The sequence below is a fragment of the Dipodomys merriami genome, unplaced genomic scaffold (assembly GCF_024711535.1).
Source record: "Dipodomys merriami isolate MVZ:Mamm:240054 unplaced genomic scaffold, mDipMer1.0.p SCAF_63, whole genome shotgun sequence".
NCBI lineage: Eukaryota > Metazoa > Chordata > Mammalia > Rodentia > Heteromyidae > Dipodomys > Dipodomys merriami.
The window spans coordinates 433,591-454,998 of NW_027206213.1; the positions used below are offsets into that span (position 1 = coordinate 433,591).

At 41.2% G+C, this 21,408-nt stretch overlaps 1 protein-coding gene across 1 annotated transcript; it reads right to left on the reverse strand.

The window, feature by feature from the left end:
- Positions 1-9,611: 9,611 nt before the first annotated feature.
- Positions 9,612-21,205, reverse strand: Snrnp27 (small nuclear ribonucleoprotein U4/U6.U5 subunit 27). Its single transcript, XM_070004469.1, has 6 exons — positions 21,130-21,205; positions 19,855-19,975; positions 18,579-18,691; positions 17,056-17,135; positions 13,266-13,330; positions 9,612-10,005 (listed from the first exon to the last, which is right to left on the reverse strand). The coding sequence occupies exons 1-6, from the start codon at positions 21,161-21,163 to the stop codon at positions 9,951-9,953; spliced, it is 468 nt and encodes a 155-aa protein (XP_069860570.1). The 5' UTR covers positions 21,164-21,205; the 3' UTR covers positions 9,612-9,950.
- Positions 21,206-21,408: the final 203 nt, after the last annotated feature.

Here is a 21,408-nt window from a genome sequence, read left to right on the forward strand (position 1 = left end):
CCCCTTTTGCTTTGTTAACATTGGCCAAGAGCTGTAGAAGGCAAGCCACTTCGCCCGCGTCCTATTGGTGAAGCCTTTGGAAACTACGCTGTCAGCTACGATGATGTCACCTTCCTCTAGGCCCCGGGACCCCGGAGTGACTAGTGGTCCGCAGCCCGGCTTCTCCTTCCCATGTCCAGCACTGGCTGGGCAGCGTAGATCCACTGGCTGTCACGGAGCTAGGCTTCATCTGGCCTTGCTTCGGACCTGTTGCCAGACCTGTCTCCGGGGAAAACTTTAGGTACTCGCCACGCACCCCTTGAATGGATGGATGGTTGGCCCCTTGCACCGTCTGCTTGGGGCAGAAGCCTTGCCTTGGTCTAATGCCCAGCCAAGCTTCCTCCAGATCAGGGAGCCGAGCCTGCAAAGTGGCCAGTGGCCAGACTCCGACAAGCGCCACGTGGCTGGGGGGCAGAAAGGGAGAAGCAGGGCGGGTCTTAAATGCATCTGCCCAGTGTTTTCTCTGATTCAAAAAGTGCAGGAATGGGGTTACAGTATGCAACATTGAATTCCTCTCCAAAGGCGCTCCCACTTCCCTGCCCCCTCCCCAGGTGGTAGTAAGAACTAAGTACAGTCATGTGAGAGGTTAAAAAAAAATTCTTAAACCTATTGAACCCCAAGATTCTTTAGCTGGCATCTTTTAGGGATTTTCATTTTCATTTTAGATGAAAACATTCAGAATGCTCCCTTTTCACAATAGTGGACAATGTTATCTGCCTGTGGAGAGATGGTACCAAAAAACTGACCTATGTAGTCCCTCAAACTATCAAGATTGTTTCAAATGAAAGCTCTTGTGAGCTTTAAAAAGTAGAAAGAGCTACTGATAAGCCAAGTTCCCAAAATTGAATCTAGTAAGGCATGAACATGTAGTAAAAACTTATTACAGCTGCCAATATGATTGTAATGGCTCTCTCTATTGCAAATAATTTACCCACTATTTTTTTTTATTATTTATTTTGTCAGTATATTGGACTCAGGGCCTGGGCACTGGTTTCTTTTTCCCTCAAAACTGAGGCACAGTTCCACTACCTACCTACATTATTTCTAATTGTCCATGTAAACCTATATGAGGTAGGCCAGGCCATGTTAATGATCTACATTTTGTAAAAGCGGTATCAGACTCAGAGGCTAAATGAGTTTCCTTCCCCATTCATATGGAATGGAGAAATGGGAATTGAACTTAAACCTATCCCACTCTACTAACCAGACTACTAACCTCTAGCTGGTAGTTGTACCAAAGACATGGCAGATAAACAGATTTCCAGATAGAGACATAAAACACTGACACTCTAGCCCTAGGTAAAGACAAAATGGGCATGGTTCAATCTCCAGAACCACAGGGTGAAAAAGAAATGGTGTAAGTGTAATTATGGTGGGAAAATTTTAAAGTAGCTGTCTGAATAGTTCACAGATCCATTAAGATTAAATAAACTGAACCAAGTAAAAACATGTAGTAAACCACTCTGACATGTAGAAAACACATTAATGATAAATTGTATCTAAAAGCTAATGCTATAGTAGAACTCTAAACTCACATGCTCAAGGCAAAATATTTCATGAATGCACAGAAGAAATGAGAAATGAGAATGGGGAGTGAACAGTTTCACAGTATTTTTTACTTCAGGTTATTTGTAAAATAAATATGAAAGTCAATGAAATGCATGCAATCCTATGCAAGTACCCATCTGATATTACTACAGGTACTTTGTTTCATTATAACAATTTTTCTTAAATTGTATTGTGAACATTTGCAAAGCAAATGTTTTATTTTGGGTAGAAGTGACATTTGAACTCAAAATTTTCTACCACTTGAGGCATACCTCCAGCCCTCCTTATGAACCTTTAGCATATCATATCCCTTTATTCTTTTTCTCCTTTCCTTACAATTCTCATGACCCATGCTTCTAGAATTACCCTGATTGATAATCACACTTTAAGCAAAAAGTGGGGAGGGATGCTGAAATCTGAGTCAGAGATGCAAATAAAAAACACAAGTCTATCTTATCTTAAACTCCAAGTGAAGACATTAAGTTATATAAACAGAGCCTAAGACTGGAGAATGTACTGTTTTTGTTTCCTCCTGGTAGAACGATCATTTAGCCACTACCAGCAGCTAGGCATCAGTACTGTGAAGGACTTCAGAGTATTTGGTGCCATCTACTGGAAGCAAACAGTAAGTGAAAACAAAACAAGTACAGGGTTTCAGTTCTTTCTTCAAGACCTCTTTCAATTCCTAATGCCCCGGAGGCATTACATAGGTATGAACACTGATTGGTAGACAGGACATCCCCCCCAAATAAAAAAGGTGTAAATTCTAAAATGTTTGATCCTCTATTTTATAACCAGAATTCATTCTACCTGTCTGTATCTGTCTAAACAGTACTGAAGAACCCAAGACCTCAAAATTTGCTCGACAGGTACTCTACTCCTTAGCCTCAGTTATTTTCCAATTAAGGCCTCAGTTTATGCCTGAACAGGTTATGTGATCCTCCTACTAGCATTTCATGCTGCTGGGGATGACAGCTGTGTGCCACTGCTTCAAGCCATGCTTCCTCTCTAGGTGGGGTTAGCAGATAAGGATCATCTCACTCAAAGTAATATTAAAGATTTTGCTTTTTCCAGTACCATGCCATCACTATCATAATATTACATTTTAAAACACTTAAAAACTATACTTTTCAAGTATTAGTCGCTCCAAAAGATATTTGTGATTTTAAAATTAGGGCAACTGGGGCTGGGAATGTGGCTCAGTGGTAGAGTGCTTACCTAGCATGCATGAAGCCCTGGGTTTGATTCCTCAGCACCACATAAACAGAAAAAGCTAGAAGTGGCTCTGTGGCTCAAGTGGTAAAGGGCTAGCCTTGGCAAAAGAAGCTCAGGGACAGTACCTAGGCCCTGAGTTCAAGCTCCAGGACTGGCAAAAAAAAAAAAAAAAAAGGACAATGGATAAACAAATGGTGATATATACATTACATAAAACACTAGCAGATTTTTTTTTTTTTAAAGACAACATACATATATACTGGCACTATGTTTTCCTAGGCACCATGTTGAATAATTAAACTGTAACATAACCCCTTACATATTTCTTTCTTAAGGCTAAAATTGTTGAGAGACAATGGCTCATGCCTATAATACTAGCTACTTGGGAGGCTGAAATCTGAAGATCAAGGTTTGAAGCCAGCTTGGGTATGAAAGTACATGAGACTCTTATCTCTAATTAGCCACCAAAACAGTAGAAGTGGAGCTGTGGCTCAAGTGGTAGTGCTCAAACTACATTCTTTCCTCATCTCCACTTCTATTACATATATACAAGTACAGACAAGGGAGTATGGAAAAGTTGGCACTGAAGAAGGGCCAATAGGATTGTCACTACTGTTCAAAGTTCTGTCATAGTGTTTCCAGTTTGGTTTTTTTGTTCTTGTTTTTTGTTTTGCTGGTCCGGAGGCTTAAACTCAGGGCCTAGGTGCTATCCCTGAGCCTCTTTGTGCTCAAGGCTAGCATTCTACCACTGGAGCCACAGCATCACTTCTGGATTTTTCTGTGATTTGTTGGAGATAAGTCTCACAGACCTTAGTGTATGAACTAACTGGCTTCAGAACCATGATCCTCAGATCTCAGCCTCCTGAGTAGCATGGATTATAGGTGTAAGCCACTGGTGCCAGGCTGTTTCCTGATTTTTTTTTTTTTTGGCGGGGGGGGGGGGGGGGGCGGCTTGGGGGTTGGGGTTGGCCATAGGGCCTGAACTCTGGGGCTTGGGGCTGTCCCTCAGGTCTTCAGCTCAAGGCTAGAGCTCTAACACTTGAGCCACAGCACCACTTCTGGGTTTTTCTGCTTATGTGGTGCTAAGGAATCGAACCCAGGGCCTCATGTATGCAAGGCAAGCACTCTACCACTGAGCCACCTTCCCAGCCCATTGTTTCCTTTTTTTTTGGGGGGGGGGGGGGTCCGGTCGTGGGGCCTGAACTCTGGGCCTCGGTGCTGTCCCTCAGCTCTTCAGCTCAAGGCTAGCGCTCTACCACTTGAGCCACAGCGCCACTTCTGGCTTTTTTCTTTTCACTTATGTGGTGCTGAGGAATCAAACCCAGGGCCTCGGGTATGCAAGGCAAGCGCTCTACCACTGAGCCACCTTCCCAGCCCATTTCCAGATTTTTTAACAGAAGTGTAGGCATTAGTATATTATGGAACTACATTCACCAAGTTGAAGGTACTTTTTTTGTTGTTGTTGGTTGCGGGACTTGAACTCTGGGCCTGGGCGCTGTCCCTCAGCTCTTTAGCTCAAGGCTAGCACTCTGCCACTTGAGCCACAGCACCACTTCTGGTTTTCTGATGGTTTATTGGAGATTCGTCTCACAGACTTTTCTGCTGGGGCTAGCTTTGAACCGTGATCCTCAGATCTCAGCCTCCTGAGTAGCTAGGATTACAGGCGTGAGCCATTGGCACCTGGCTTGAAGGTATTTCTTGAGTGTTTTACTTTGGCCCATACTGAGTGGTGTTGGCGTTACAGCAGTGAGACAAGCCCTTGCAGAGAGGGGACAAGTCCTAGTTCTCAGAGCTCACATCTGATGGAAGACTGAGTCATAAATAAATGCATAGGTGCCAGGCAGTAGCCCAAGAACTGTGAGGAAAAGGTACAGGGGTTTGGAGAGCAGGTAAAACCCTTACATACTGCTTATGGGAATGCAAAACAGTACAGCTGCTTTGGAAAGAGTTTGACAGTGCTTCAAAAGGTTAAACTATTACCATAGAACTTAGTAATTTCAGCTCAGAGATAAGTAGCCGAGAATGGAAAAAAAACCCATACACAAACCTGTAATAAATGTTCATTCATAAAAGGAAATTCATAAAAGTATTATAAAATAGAAACAACAAAAATGACCATCAACTGATAAATTATAAATAAAAATATAGTATGTTTATAGGACAGGATTTGGCTATAAAGTTATAGTACACCAATATATACAATACGATAAACCTTACAACACTGTTAAGTTAAAAAAGCCAAACATATGAGCTGTGAATGTGGCTTAGTGGTAGAGTGCTTGCCTTGCATATATGAAGCCCTGGGTTTGATTCCTCAGTACCACATAAATAGAAAAAGATGGAAATGTCATTGTGGCTCAAGTGGTAGAGAGCTAGCCTTGGGCAAAAGCAGCTCAGGGACAGTGCTCTGGACAGTGGATGGCTCTGAAGATAAGACATGTCTGTTCTCAAAGAACAGCAAAGACTACGGTGGATGTGAGCCACACTGGAGCAGCTGGACTGTATTCTAATGGAAAGCTTTTGGAGCCAGGAAAAGATATGTACTAGTGCATTTTAGACGACTTAGCTCCACTGCTGGGTAGGGAAGGAACAGCTAGAGTAGAGACCTAGGAGAAGGCTATTGCAATAGTCTAGGCAAGAGATGGCTAGGAGTAGTAAGATAATGAGAAATGGTTGGATTCAAGGCAGAAGCTGGTGGCTCACGCCTGCAATCCTTGCTACTCAGGAAGCTGAGATCTGAGGATCATGGTTCAAAGCAAGCAAGCCCAGGGAGAAAAGTCTGTGAGACTCTTATCTCCAATTAACCACCAGGAAACCAGAAGTGGAGCTGTAGCTCAAAGTTGCAGAGCACCAGCCTTGAGTAAAAAGAACTCAAAGATAGCACCCAGGTCCTGACAGCTCAAGCAACATGGTTGACCTTCCCTCCTCTCCCCGCCCCCCCAAAAAAAAGAAAAAAGAAAAAAAAAATGGTTGGATTAAAAACATCAAAAGGATTTGCTAATGAATCATATAGGGAATGAAAGAAAATGGCATTAAAGATGACCCCAGGATTTTGTTCTGAATGAAGGAGTAAATGAAATGGCCTTTTATGAAGATCAGGAAGCCTTAAGGAAAAAAAGTAGAGTGAGAGATCAAGTTTAGTTCCATTAATCTTAAATTTGAGGTATGAGACTATAATTCAATAAAATGGTCAGGCTGGAAGTACAGATCTGAGAGCCACAGTATAAGATGTGTCTGAAGTCACATAGATGACTCACCAAGGCAGAGTGGAAAGCCTAAGGCCTGAGCCTTTAGATACTTGGAAACAAAAGATGTATTACAGGGCTGGGAAGGTGGCTCAGTGGTAGAGCACTTGCCTTGCATGCAGGAGGCCCTGGGTTCCATTCCTCAGCACCATATAAGCAGAAAAAACTGGAAGTGGTGCTGTGGCTCTAGCTTTGAACTGAAGAGCTGAGGGACAGCACCCAGACCCAGAGTTCGGGCTCCAGGACCCACAAAAAAAAAAAAAAGACATCGCAATTTACACTCTCTGTAAGTCAGCAGCACATTAGATAAAAAAGGATGCTCTACTGTTATTCTCCAAGATTAGATTTTTTAAAAACTTCCTTCAAACCAAGACTTCTAGGATCATAGGTTCCCTCTCTCCAGATTTTTGCGTTTTCCTGTTTTATCATCTCTTTGGTGTTAGCTCCTGGACAACAAACTTACTGACCTACCAGGTTCTCTCAGATTATGTGTTTACGAAGAATATTGCCTTAAGGATCTCAAATCAAATCTATACTAGGACTACATCAATAAAATGACAATCCCAAAACATAGAATTTGGCTCAGGGCATCTAATTTTATCCTAGATTTGCATTCTCCACTTAAACAATTAGTTCTGCTTTCCGTAGGTTGGCAAGAAGTCCAAATAATGAACTCAAGTGCCGGTGGTAATAACTGCAATGGCATTTCAAGATGTGCAACAATAATCAATTGCTTCAGCAATGTTTTCTACTTACTTCAAGAGTTTCTGTCTTTATAGTCTGAAGAACTTCAGCTCTGGAAACTAGAAATGATAGCACTTAAGTGGACTAAGGTGTCACATGCACTGAAGCAGGACTTGTAGTAACAGAACTATTATTCTCTTTACAGGAAACTAACTTATCAGGAAAGCACAACAGAGGGTCCACTTTCAGATGCAATAAAGATGAAATCTAGCCAAAGGTTTGTAGTCATGTGTATATGAGAATATTACAGAACTGTTCAAAATAGCAAAATACAATTTAATTGTCCTTTAATTAACAGGGAGTTAAATAAACTATGATTCATCCTACAGAAGACTATAATGCAACCTCCTTTTTTAAAAAAAGGCAATTTTACATGTGCTGATAAGTGTGGAGCTGTATATATAGTATACTTTCATTTGAATAATAAAACAACATATATGTTTGTAGAAATATAGCTTTTTTGTTGTTGCTGTCAGTCCAGGGGCTTAACTTAGGGCATGGGTGCTGTCTCTGAGCTTTTTTGCTCAAGACTATAGCTACTACCATTTGAGCCACAACTCCACTTCCAGCTTTTTTTTTTTGGGGGGGGGGTAATTTTTCTTTGAACCATGATCCTCAGATCTCAGACTCCTTAGTAGTTAGGATTATAGGCAGGCAGCACTGGGTGCCCAAGGAAGCTCTCACTTATGTAGGCCAGGTTGGCCTTAATCTTAGGAATGCTGGGATTACAGGCGTGTATTACCATGCCTAGCCATGTATGCAGTATCTCTAAATAGGTGCACAATTAAGACAAGACTACCTCACCTTTGTACTATTTGAATTGTATTCCATGGACTAGCAGTAGTTACTAACTAAAAATACAAAAGTAAAATCTCACAGAGCCTTAAATGAGATGAAACAGAATGGTCATGGTTATTAGCTTCAATAAACCAAGAGCTTTATTGAATGGGAAAAAGAAAAGCTTGTCAAAAGCTAATGGACGAAAGACTTGAAAATAGCATTTCACAAAAGAAATGTATGCAACTAATACATTTAAAAAACACCCTCCTAGGAGGGTAAAATAAAACCAAGTATCGTATTTACCCAATCAGATGGAAGACTAAAAAATTATTACATCTACTATTTGGGCATGTATATAAAATGGGAATGCTTATGTTTAGTTGGTTTTTACCTTCTAGTCATACACACCAAAACCCTTAAAATATGGCCACTTATCTCTCACTCAGGAAATGGTACATCTAAAAACTGAGCCTGAGGAAATGATGGGTCAAGTACAAAAATATATACACAATGACCTGGCAAATGCAAAGACCCGAGTTCAAACCCCAGTATCAAAAGAAAAAAAAAAGCTGGAAATCATGGTTCATGCCTATAATCAATCCCAGCTACTTTGAAGCAGAATCAGAAAAATTGAGATTTGAGGCCAGCCTGGGCAAAAAGTTCACTAGATTACTTCTTAACCTATCATCTAAGGTACCCAAACAGTATAAATAGGACAAAGTCTAAACTGACCAAGGAGTAAATGTGAGACCCTATTCAATAAATAACAAAAGCAAAAAGGGATTGGAGTCTTGTGGTTGAGTAGTCTGACGAGTGCAGGAACCTGAGTTCAAACCCAAGAAGCAAAAAATAAGTAAAGGGAAAAGATAGTACTTGGTTGTAATAATAAGTCATGGGAGACAAGCCAATGTTCACCATTCATCAAACTACTACATTCCTCAACAACATACTTAAGAGTATGAAAAATGTTCACAGTATATGGGAAGAAAAGAGCTTAAGAATTACATATACATTCTGATTCCATGGGTGGTTGGAGAAACACAAACCAAAGAACCCAGGAACCTGGAAAGACAACAAAATGGTTAATATTGATTATTTCTGGATGTAGATTATGGGTGATTTTAACTTTTCCTTTTTTAAACTTTTGTTTCTACTACGCTTTTGTTTTTGTAGTAAAACGTGAATTTTTTAAATTTTTTGTGAAATTGTTTTTATACTGGGGGAAAACAATAAATAGTGTTTGAGGTAGGGGAAAATACTGAAGATGCAAACATCCAGTTATATTTTTTTGGTGCTAGTTCTGAGGCTGGAACTCAGAGCCTGGGTCCTGTCCCTGATATATTTTTTTCTTCTTCCTTTTCTCAAAGCTAGAACTCTACCACTTGAGCCAGAGCTCTACTTCTGACTTTTTGGATACTTAACTAGAGAGAAAAGTCTCAAGGATATCCTTTTTGGGCAGCTTTGAACTGCGATCTTCAGAGCTCAACCTCCTCAGTAGCTAGGTTTACAGGCATGAGCCACTGGTACAAGGAGAGAGAGAGATACTCTCTCTCTCTCCACACAGACACACATAATACTGGGATTTGAACTCAGACCCTTATGCTTACTTGGCTTCTTTTCTCAGCTAGTGCTGTAACACTTGAGGCATGTCTCTATAGCCATGCTTTTGTGCTTTTTTCAATATAGCTAGCTTTTCTGTCTCAGCTAGCTTCAAACTGAGATCCTTCAGATCTTAGACTTCAGAGTAATTAAGATTATAGGCATGAGCTACCAGTGCCATGCTCAAAGTTATACTTCTTCCAATTTAAAACTGCTAATAATTAAGTTATAAGAAAAAAGGAGGGATGGGGAGAATGATGAAAGTAGTTATTGTATCAGTAATGATGCACTATACTTATAAACTGTTATGTTGAATGGTAACCCCTTTGTCTAACAAAGATAACAAAAATACAATTAAAGAAAATCAAGGCACCTAAATCTATGTATGAAAAAAGATCTAGAAAGGCTATTTAATCTTGTAATAAAAATATGTATCAAATATAAAATGGGTAGAAATATTGCTTTATTGGGAAAACTCACATCCAAATTACTTTGTTTTTAAAAAAGTCCTAACAGCATTCAAGAAGAAAACACATATAGCTTCCATAGGAATAAGGACAAACAAAACAGGGGCTGATGATTGCCCCAAATGGTATTTCCTTGGAAAAAAAAAAAAGTTACATTTACTTATCTTCTTTTGAGAAAAGTGAATTGTGTACATCATAAATAAGATTTTTCTTACTTTATAAGAAGGAAGAACTGAGATCTTGTTTTTGATGCATATTAAATACAAAATCCACCAAGATGAGGGGAAAAAATCATTCTTCAACATTTCAATTCTCATGCAATAAAATCCAAAGGTCTGTTGAATCCACCTTTTCGATTCATATACTGCCTATAAGAGAACAGAGTTTATTTTTATTTTTTTGTAAATCTGGACCCCTTGTAAGTTAAATAAATAAATAAATAAATAAATAAACAAATAAATAACAGACTTCAGGAATTAAACCTAATGCCATCTTTAAAATGGCAAAGTAAAAGCCATGTTTGGTGGAACACCCCTATAATCCCAGTATTCAGGAGGGTGAAGCAGTGGGATTGAGAGTTTGAGGTTAGCCTGAACTCTATACAGTGAGATTCTGTCTAGGGTAGAAACAATTCAAGCTTCTATACATTCAGAGGTATTTCCCCTTCTGTTCTGATCCATCTCCCGCCCCTTTCCTTCCTTTTCCTTTTGTGGTGTTAGAGATAGAACCAGGGTTTCATATATACCCAAAGCTCACATTTTATTGTTTAAATAGGCTGAAGCTTTGGACTTATTTAAAATCCAAGCTGTGGTATGGAAATATCCTTTCAAATCATTTCGGAAAAGTCTATAGACTTAAAAAAAGATTGAGCCAGGCACTAACTAAGACCTAAAGAATCTTTGAAAGGCTAAGATCTAAAGGACAGAAGTTGAAGGCCAGACAAGCAGAAAAGTCCTCAAGATCCTATCTCAAAAATAACCAACAGAGCCAGGCACCAGTGGCTCATGTAATCCCAGTTACTCAGGAGGCTGAGATATGAGGATTGCAGTTGATTCTTTTTTTTTTTTTTTTTTGTCGGTCGTGGGGCTTGAACTCTGGGCCTGGGCGCTGTCCCTCAGCTCTTCAGCTCAAGGTGAGCGCTCTATCACTTGAGCCACAACGCCACTTCCGGCTTTTTAATTTTTGCTTATGTGGTGCTGAGGAATCGAACCAGGGCCTCATGCATGCAAGGCAAGCGCTCTACCACTGAGCCACCTTCCCAGCCCCACCAGTGAGACTCTTATCTCCAATTTACTACCAAAAAGCCGTAAGTGGAGCTGTGGCTTAAGTGGTAGAGTGTTGGCCTTGAGCTAGTTCAAGGAAAGCACCCAGGCCCTGAGTTAAAAACCCAGGACCAGCACACACACACACAAAAAATCTGACTTCAATTCCAAGTACAGACCAACAGACCAAACTAAAAATCAGTTGAAAACCTGTTTATTTTAGGTAACACTAAATACCTTGTTTAAAGAAGTAGACACCAGTTCCAAAATAGGTGCCCATCAAACAAATTCAATGTGTACCCTCTAATGATTCGCCTTGTAAGATTTTATTTGAAGGTAATTACATTGAAAGGCTGTCTGATGATTTAGTACCTTAATTCAGAGCCTCAAATCCCATTAATTATAGTCTACATTAACTGGAATATTAATGTTTTATCTGTAATAAAGGTAGAGAGAAAGACAATGTTTCAACACTTCTTGCCTTTTTTTTTTTTTTTTGCCAGTCCTGGGGCTTGAACATGGAGCCTGGAAGATGTGCCTGAACCTCTTTGTGCTCAAGGCTAGTGCTCTACCACTTGAGCCACATATCACTTTCAGCTTTTTCTGAGTAGATTTTTGGAGACAAGAATCTCAGAGACTTTCCTGCCCAGGCTGACTTCGAACTGCAATCCTCAGATCTCAGCCTCCTGCATAAGTAGGATTATAGGCATGAGCCACCAGCTTCCAGCTCTTGCCTTTTTAACTTATTAAGAATTCAGTGAGGGCTGGGAAGGTGGCTCAGTGGTAGAGTGCTTGCCTTGCATGCCTGAGGCCCCGAGTTCAGGCCCCACAACCGGACCCCCCCCCAAAAAAAAAAAAAAAAAAGAATTCAGTGAGGCCAGGTGCTGGTAGCTCACGGCTATAATCCTAGCTACTCAGGAGGTTGAGATCTGAGGTTCATGGTTCAAAGCTAGCCTGGGCAGAAGAGTCCCCATGAAACTTTTTTTTTGGGGGGAGGGGTCCAGTCGTGGGGCCTGAACACTGTCCCTCAGCTCTTCAGCTCAAGGCTAGCGCTCTACCACTTGAGCCATAGCACCACTTCCGGCTTTTTTCTTTTTGCTTATGTGGTGCTGAGGAATCGAACCCAGGGCCTCAGGCATGCAAGGCAAGCGCTCTACCACTGAGCCACCTTCCCAGCCCCCCATGAAACTCCAATAAACCACTCAAAAAAAAAAAAACCATGAAGTGACACGGCGATTCAAGTGATAGAGCACTAGCCTTGAGCACAAAGAGGCTCAGGGACAGTGCTGGGGCCTTGAGTTTAAGCCCCACAACCACAAAAAAAAAAAAAAAGAATTCAGTGAGATTTCAAGTATGAACTGATTTCTATAATACAAATTTTTAAAACCTATACTTAACAGAAGACTATATTTACAGTTGAAATCATTTTTTTTTTTTTCTGTTCGTTGTGGGGCTTGAACTCTGCGCCTGGGTGCTGTCCCTCCACTCTTCAGCTCAAGGCTGGAGCTCTACCACGAGCCACAGTGCCACTTCCAGTTTTCTGGTTTTTTATTAAAGAGTCTCACAGACTTTCCTGCCTGGGCTGGCTTTGAATGGTGATCCTCAGATCTCAGCCTCCTGAGTAGCTAGGATTACAGGGGTGAGCCACCAGCACCAACTATAGTTGAAATCTTTATAATGTCAATCTAGATAAAACTGAGAAGGGATCTATTTCAAATCTGTAATTATAAGGGAAATCAAAACTTTAATGACTAGGCCACACTACTTGCTTGCTCACTCACAAGACGTGGTCTCACTATGTAACCCAAGTTGGCCTTGAACTCTCAATCCCACCTAAGCCTCCAGAATGCTGGAATTATAAGAATGATACTGTGAAATTTGGGAAATTATGTAACCACTTAATCACAATAAAAAATTAAAGAAAAAATAAGAGACCTCACCCAAACGATAATACTGACTGGTTAAGAATTTTTAAAAATATAAACAGTATTAATTATATGGCCGAAGCAAAAATAATAATTTTACTTAAAATGCACCCACTACATGGAAGTTTCTGTACAAATGTACAGTGAATTAAAAATGTGTCAATACCTAAAAAAAAAAAAAGAAGAACGGCATATCTGGTCTGAGGTTATGCTTTTCTTTTACTACCTATACCTAAAACATTTACACAAAGTACCTTTACACATGTTAATTGGAAAATAATTTTAACACACTAGTAAAAGGAGGATATACCTCATTAAAACAAGAAACAATATGGAAAACTGCTACATTTCCTAAATAAACATGATAATTCCAAAATAAAACTACCTTCTAAATATGACTTTTCATTTAAATTCAAGTATGATAATGAGGGCTATACATACCTATACTTCCTCTTCTGAGATACATTTATGGCATAGGCATTTACAGAACCATCTACCTTCTTCCCCTGGAGAAAACAATACATAGAAAAATAGTAAGGACACACTAAATGCTTGGATCTAAGAGGTGTAGCACATGGACACACAAGGCAAAAACCACTTAAGGAAAAGAAAACCCAAGGGGGGAGAAGAGCTTTCAGATCCCATGAACTCAAATATTGCCACTGATCACATTTCTATAGTAATGCATAAGCAATTAACATAATGAAATTAAAAATATTCATGGCACATGTACAAAGCATGCTGGGAACTAAGGCAGCAGATCTAACATTTTTGGTCAAAGAATCCTTTGAAATATATAAAAGTTGTGAATATTATCTCCAGAAAAATTCATACTTCCATAAAATTCGATCTTACTCATAATATTCTCAAATCATAGCTGGAACTGTTTTCCACATATCTAAATCCCATTTCTCGAACAGATGACTGCTGTTTATATATTTAAATCAGAAATCAGAATACAGATTAATAAACATTAAAGTTATGTTGCTATACCTTGGACTTTCTCAATGTGGCACACTTTTTTTTTTTTTTTTTTTTTTTTTTTTTTTTTTTGGGTCCGGTCGTGGGGCCTTAACTCTGGGCATGGGCACTGTCCCTCAGCTCTTCAACTCAAGGCTAGTACTCTACCACTTGAGCCACAGTGCCACTTCCGGCTTTTTTCTTTTTGCATATGTGGTGCTGAGGAATCGAACTCAGGGCCTCAGGCATGCAAGGCAAGCACTCTACCACTGAGCCACCTTCCCAGCCCTGTGGCACACTTTTTAAAAATTTTTTTACAATCTTTTGATCCAGCCGTATCTGCTTGCCCCATCTGATCCTCACACCTGATTTACCTTCCCTGTTCCCATCCAAACTTCAAGTCATCATATATTGTTCAAGAATTAATTCAAAAGACCCACTGCTGCTGTGCACTGGTAGCTCACACCTGTAATGCTAGCTACTCAGGAAGCTGAGATCTGAGGATCATAGTTTGAAGTCAGCCCAGGCAGGAAAGTCCGTAAGACTCTTTATCTCCAATAAACTACTGAGAAAAAGCTCAAAGTGGCACTGTGGCTCAAGTGGTAGAGCGCTAGCCTTGTGCACAAAGAGGCTCAGGGATAGCACCCAGGCCCAGAGTTTAAGCCCTAGGACCAGATATAAAAAATAAAAAAATAAAAAAAGCCCCAATGTCCAGGAAGTATTTTCTTTTCTAACTTCTAAAGAATGTTAACTATGATTTCCTCAAAGTACCTTACATTTTCTACAGTATTTTATTGTGATATATTATACTATCATTAAACAAATAAGAAAGTAATTCCAGCTGGGAAGGTGGCTCAGTGATAGAGCGTTTGCCTTGTATGCATGAGGCCCTGGGTTCGGTTCCTTAGCACCACATAAGCAGAAAAAACACGGAAGCGGCGCTGTGACTCAAGTGGTAGCGTGCTAGCCTTGAGTTAAAAGAGCTGAGGGACAGTGCCCAGGCCCAGAGTTCAGGCCCAAGACCAACAAAAGAAAAAAAAAATTATTTCAGTAAATTCCCTTCCTATTCTTCTAATAATAAAAGACATTATAATTGGTTTACTCTGAAAATATTTCTATTCAACCAACATAAAACTACTTCATGCATAAAGCATTCTTTGGAAAAAACAAAATACACAAAATGTGTGTGTATTGAAGGGGAAAAATACATAATGGGGTTCACATAACCACCCCACAAATAAGTACTCATTGTTAATTTTCTCATTTCAAATAAAGTATGTTTCAATACTCCTTTTTAAAACACATATGCTCTATACTACCACATTAGTTACAAAACTCTTACAGCACCTAAGACTACCCTATTCCATTAACAACCCAATAAATACAGGATCAGGGAAAGTCAGTGTGTGTGTTTCTGTGTATGCTGTACTGGGGTTTGAACTTAGGGCCAACTGCTTCCTAATCAGATGCTCTACCACTAGAGCCACATTTCCAGCCCTTTTTGCTTTAGTTATTTTTCTAATATAGTCTCACATTTATGACCATTCAGCTTGGACTGCTTCTCCAGCAGCTGTGATGACAAGTGCACACCCAGATGTTATTGGTTGAAATGAAGTCTGGCTAAATTTTTTCCCAGTCTAGCTGCAAACCTTGGTCCTCCTGATCTCTGACTCCCAAGTAGCAAGTATATTACACCCAGTCAGTAGTGGATTATTTTGATAATTAACAAACAAACTCAATTTCCACTGATAAAACTACATGGAAATTTTAGAAAAGAAAAATTTTAAATGTATTATTTCGTTCCACACAATCTCTTCTCACCATTGCTCCTCCTCTCCTTCCATTTCTTCTTTCCATACCCCTCAATCTCTCCTCTCTCTAATTTCTCTCCATCTTCCTATTTTCTCCCTTCCTCTCATCCTTTCCTATTTTACAATCCCTCCTTCTTCTCCCTCACCCTAAGTCTCTGTATTATGATGAGGGCTAGACAGAATTCTCTCCAAGTCTGTCTCCATTCCCCTCTGAGCTTTGAGACACTCTACAGCTGCCCAATGTCATCTTCACCTGGCAGCTGACTTTTCCCATTCCTCGCAGTTTCCTTTCCTTCAATCCTGTTATCACATTGCCCAGATCCCCCAGCCCAACGCCTGGGTAGCACTGACTCCCACGTCCCTGGCTCTCAGGTGCTCTCGGACTCCCCTCTCCCATGTCATCTTTCACTGTTCTCCCTACTTCCAATCTAAACTACCTTTCCATCTGTCCTCCATGCTGTCACCAGTCTTCTTTCTACAACACACATAGAAGTTTGTCACTGCTTCATTTAAAAAACCCTTGTTTCTAAGAAGCATTCTGCTTATAACCTGACTCATGGAGCTGGAATGCCTTTGTACAATTACTTAATAATAAATAATTTTAAGTCCTTGTTTCTTAGTCCTGAGACTCTGGAAGTTGAGATAGAAGGATAAAAGGTTTTAGGTCAGCTTGGGATAGATAGCAAGTTCAAGGCCAGTCCAGGCTACACTGACCCTGTCTCAAAATAAGTGAATGAAATCCCAGGGCCAGAGGCTCATGCCTGTAATCCTAGCTTCTCAAGAGGCTAACATCTGAGGATCATGGTTCAAAGCCAGCTTAGGCAGGAAAAAGACTCTCACCTCTAATAAACTACCAAAAAAACACCAGAAGTAGAGCTGTGGCTCAAGTGGTAACAGCACTAGCCTTGAGCAGAAAACAACTCAGGGTCAGGGCCCAGGCCCTGAGTTCAAGTGCCAGGACTGACAATAAAATAAAAACAAAAATAAAAATCGCTTGCTTCTTCTCCTCAATATCTGAATTCCTTAGTGATTAAGAGCATCAAAAGCCCTGCAAGACTTGCTTTCCACCTCCATTGATAGCCCCAGTCACAGTCACTAGGCTAGAAGCACCCCTTGCCAATTACCAAATTCAGAATTCCCACAAAACACCATGTTCTTTCAGACCTAAACAGCACTCTATTTTAAATCTTCCTTTGCTTTGTTTCATCAACTCTACCCACCCTTTAAAATCTAACTCACACATCATCTCTTGCAAATACTCCCTGAATTCCAATGGCAACGCAGTGCTTCCTCTGTTATGCTCTCAAAGTCTCCCCAAAAGTTACTGTCTTATAATCAAATAAAATTGTAGCCGTGGGAGAATTTACAAGTGATAGTGAATACACACACTCAGAAAAACATGACAGACATAATAGATAAATTCAAATCAGAATGTTTAACTGCTGACCTGTTTTACTTACTTTTGTGGAGTCAAAAGAAGCAAATCCCATTAACTTCATCATTTCTATCTCTTCCTCCGTTTTGCCCTCTAAGTCTTCTTCTACAAATATAAATGATCAGATTAATATATATTTCGCCTTATCAGCAGAGAACATATAAAAAGAAATCTAAAGCCAGGCACTGGTGGCTGATGTCTATAATCCTAGCTACTCAGGAGGATAAGATCTGAGGATCACAGTTCAAAGCCAACCCAAGGAAAAGTCTGTAAGACTTTACTCCAATTAACTACCAGAAAATTGAAAGTAGAGCTATGGCTCCAAGTGGTAGACACTAGCTTTGAGCAAAAAGAGGTCAGGAACAGCAGCCAGACCCTAAGTTCAAGCCCCAAGAGCAATAAAAAAAAAAAAAAAAGATGCAAGAAAGAGACTGTGCTGTCTCCGAACCTGAGGCACGACTACCTTCACAATATGTGATACTATCTACTTGGTTTTGAAGTACTTCCAAACAGATTTTTCTCCAGTGGATAAACCACTTGGTGGACATGGCCACTTGCCACTTGTCCCAAGTAATTCTAACTCTAAGGTAGTTCATGAGAAGGCAAGAGTCCTCTCTTCCTCTAAGGAGAATTTTTCAAGCAAATCAAGAAGTTCTAAATGATTATGATCACAAATGCTTGAAGAGAAGCATGCAAAAGAAAAAATTGCCACTAAAGCTGGGTGCTGGTGGCTCACACCTGTTATCCTAGCTACTTAGGAGGCTGAGATCTGAGGATCTTGGTTCAAAGCCAGCCCGGGCAGGAAAGTCTGCGAGACTCTTATCTCCAATAATCTCCAATATACCACCAGAAAACTGGAAGTGGCACTGTGACTCGTGGTAGAGCTCTAGCTTTGAGCTGAGGGATAGCTCCCAGGCCCAGAGTTCAAGCACCACAACTGACTAAAAAAAAAAAAAAAAAAGTGCCACTATAGAAGATATGATTATTCAAGATGATTTAAAGCTAAAGGAACTAGAAAAAAAATTTATTTCAGCAAAAATCTTAACTATCAGTAATCTGAAGGATTTTCAAGTCTCCATTTGTTCTAAGTACCAACAAATTATTTGATAACAAAAAAGCAGATTTTTCTCATATTTTTTTTTACTATCCTTCCTAGATTAGATAAGCATTAGATAAGCAGCAATCCACCAAGGTACAATGAAAATAAAACCTCAAAACTATCTGCAATGAGGGCTGGGAATGTGGCTTAGTGGTAAAGTGCTTGCCTAGCATGCATAAAGCCCTGGGTTCAATTCCTCAGTACCACATAAACAGAAAAAGCTGAAGTGGCACTGTGGCTCAAGTGGTAGAACACTAGCCTTGAACAAAAGCAGCTCAGGGACAGTGCCCAGACCATGAGTTTAAGGTCCAGAACGGGCAAAAAAAACACAACAAAAACAACTATGTGCAATGAATACTATAAAAAGCTTAATAATCAAATGTTAAAAATTATACTTTTATAATAATGACTAAATTTATTTAAATAAGGTATTTAACTAGTAACATTACCAGTAATCTGACGTTCTTTACTTTTTGTTTCTTTTGTTTCTTTCTTTTCTTCATCTCTTCTTTCTTTCAGTCGAGAAGGAGAAGGAGAAGTGGATCGATGTCGTCTTGGAGATCTAATATTTATAAGTAAAGATGTTAGAAAATCACATATATGCTAGGTGTGGTAGCACACCTTTTGATTCCAGCATTCAGGAAGCTGACATAGGAGAATCCTAAATTGGGAGGTGGTACCATTTTTCTCTGCGAGAGGCTTGAACTAGGCTGGGTTCTAGCTCTAGAGAGCCACACTTCTGGCCTTTTGCTCAGTAAGAGGCCAGCTCAGGACAAAAGCTGGAGATCCTATCTGAAAAATAAAGTGAAAAGGGACTGGAGGCCAGTCTAGGCTATGTAGTGAGATGCTGTCTCAAAATTAAAACCCGGGGCTGGGAAGGTGGCTTAGTGGTAGACTGCTTGCCTTGCATGCATGAAGCCCTGGGTTCAATTCCTTAGCACCACATAAGCAAATGATTTAAAGTCAATGACTTGATAAAATGAAACCCTTTTGTACAACTACTAAAAGATAACAATTTTTAAAATTTTAAAAGAAAGAATCCATTTCTAAAGTTGTTATAAAACTTTTATTTTTGTTTTCATTTTTTCTTTTTTGTCAGTAGTAGGGCTTGAGTTTGGGGCCTGGACATTTTTCCTGGGCTTTTTTGCTCAAGGCTAACACTCTACCACTTTGAGCCACAGTGCCAGGTCCAGTTTTATGGGAGTTAATTGGAGATAAGTGCTGGGCACCAGTGGCTCACACCTGTAATCCTAGCTACTCAGGAGGCTGAGATCTGAGGATCAAGGTTCAATGCCAGCCTAGGCAGGAAAGGCTGTGAGACTCTTATCTTCAATAAACCACTCAGAAAACTGGAAGTGGCTCTGTGGCTCAAGTGATAGAGCACTAGGCTTGAGCTGAAGAGCTGAGGGACAGCACTCAGGCCCAGAGTTCAAGCCCCATGACTGACAAAATAAAAAATAAATAATGGAGATAAGTGTCTCATGGATTTTCCTGTCCAGGCTGGCTTTGAACCACAACCCTCAGATCACAGCTGGGAATGCCAGACTTGAAGAAAAAGACTAATAGAGAGCTCAAAGCTTTAAGTTCAAGCCCCCAAAAAGAACAAAAGCTTTAAGTTCAAGCCCAAAAAAGAAAAAAATTGGGATGAAGTCTTTCCATTTCACAAAACTGTAAATGACTGGGCTCTTTATAGCTTTGTGAAAAGGCTTTAATGTCTGTCCTTACCTGGAGCGCCTTCGGTGGGGGGACCTCGAACGGCTTCTTCTTCTATCTCTATCCCGAGAACGTGACCTTTCTCGGCGCCGGCGTTCCCTGTCCCGGGATGTGGACCTCGACCGCCTACGTTCTAATGAGACAAACACACACAAATTATAGAGCCATAAAGTACTTCAAAAAAGAATACAGTGCAAGCCATTGTGGCTCACTGAAAAATCACAATAAAAAATTTTAAAAACAAAAAATTGCTTTCTGCTACTCAGGAATACTACTGCAAGTCTCAGTTCGAAACCAGTCAAGGCAGGAAAAGTCCGTGAAACTCTCCTGTCCAATTCCCCACCAAAAAGCCAGAAGTGGAGCTGTGGCTCAAGTAGTGGAGTACCAGCCATGGGGGGGAGGAGGGGGGGAGGCGAGGAGATCTAGAGACAGAACCCGGCCGAGTTCAAGCCTCTGGCAGAGAAAAATAGTACCCCCTCCCAGAAAAAGTCACAGTGAAAAGCAATACAAATTTTGAACAGTTCATCCAAACTATTAATATCTGAATGAGTACGTAATTACAAAGGGTTACTAAGAAGACACTCTGTCATCATAGGAAATCCGGTGTCTGTTTAGATTTAAGCCCAGATCGGATTAGCCACACTTCAAGTGTTCTAGAACTCGGTTAAAAAAAACGAACAAACAACCACGAATACTCACTAGTTGGAGATGCCACAAAGGAACCAAGGACAGCACCAAGGTTCTAAGAGCTAACGGAAGCCCAGCTTGTTTACTTATGGGGTTGAAGGCACCCGAAGACCGGCGGTGCCGCTCCCTGGGCTCAACGTTCTGAATGCCGATTTCAGAAACGGCGCGGGGTACTTATGGGCCACCTCTGGGGCGGGGCACGAATTCTCCCGGCCGCGTTTCGAGGTGGGGGCGGTCACCCCTAACGACCGCGGGAATTCGACCCGGAGGCTGGATGCGATGCGCGTGGTCACCTAGAAGCTACGCCGAGAACCGAGGTCCGATTCTAAACCCACCGGCCTCGAGCACGGCCGCGGCTACAGGAGGAGGCTGACGATCTCGGCGGGAGAACAATACTCAAACCGGAGTCCCGAAACCAGAGGGTCCGGGGTGGCGGCCGGGCCCAGCCCCCGCCCCGCTCCCCGCGCTCTCCCGGGGAGGCGAGCACCCGCCCCGCCCCTCCGCTCGCGGCCCCGGCGCTGAGGAGAAGGCGGGCGGGCGGAGACGCGCTCCCACCCTCGTCCCACGCCTTCGCTGAGGGGCGCGGGGGGCAGGACTCACCCCTCCGCGGGGAACGGCTGCGACTGCGACCCATCCGGACTCCCACCGCGCCTCGGAACGCCCCCGGAAACAGAGCTGCGACGACTTCCGGGGAAGGCTGGCCCCCTGATCTCCAACCGCCGGCTGGAAAATGTGGTGATAAGTCACAGGGGTTCCGGCGCCTAAAGGATCTAGTCCGGGTGAATTGCTGTGGCTTCTCAGCCCTTAGACCCGTGTTGGCCTTGTTGGCCTTTCTGCTCCCTTCCTCTTTCTGCAGTCACTCCTTCATATTCTTTGCCC

Coding starts and splice junctions, on each gene's coding strand:
- Snrnp27 (XM_070004469.1), bottom strand. CDS start 21,163: ATGGGTCGCAGTCGCAGCCGTTCCCCGCGGAGGG. Junction 18,692..19,854: donor CCCCACCGAAGGCGCTCCAG/GTAAGGACAGAC, acceptor TATAAATATTAG/ATCTCCAAGACGACATCGAT. Junction 17,136..18,578: donor TAAAGAACGTCAGATTACTG/GTAATGTTACTA, acceptor TTATATTTGTAG/AAGAAGACTTAGAGGGCAAA.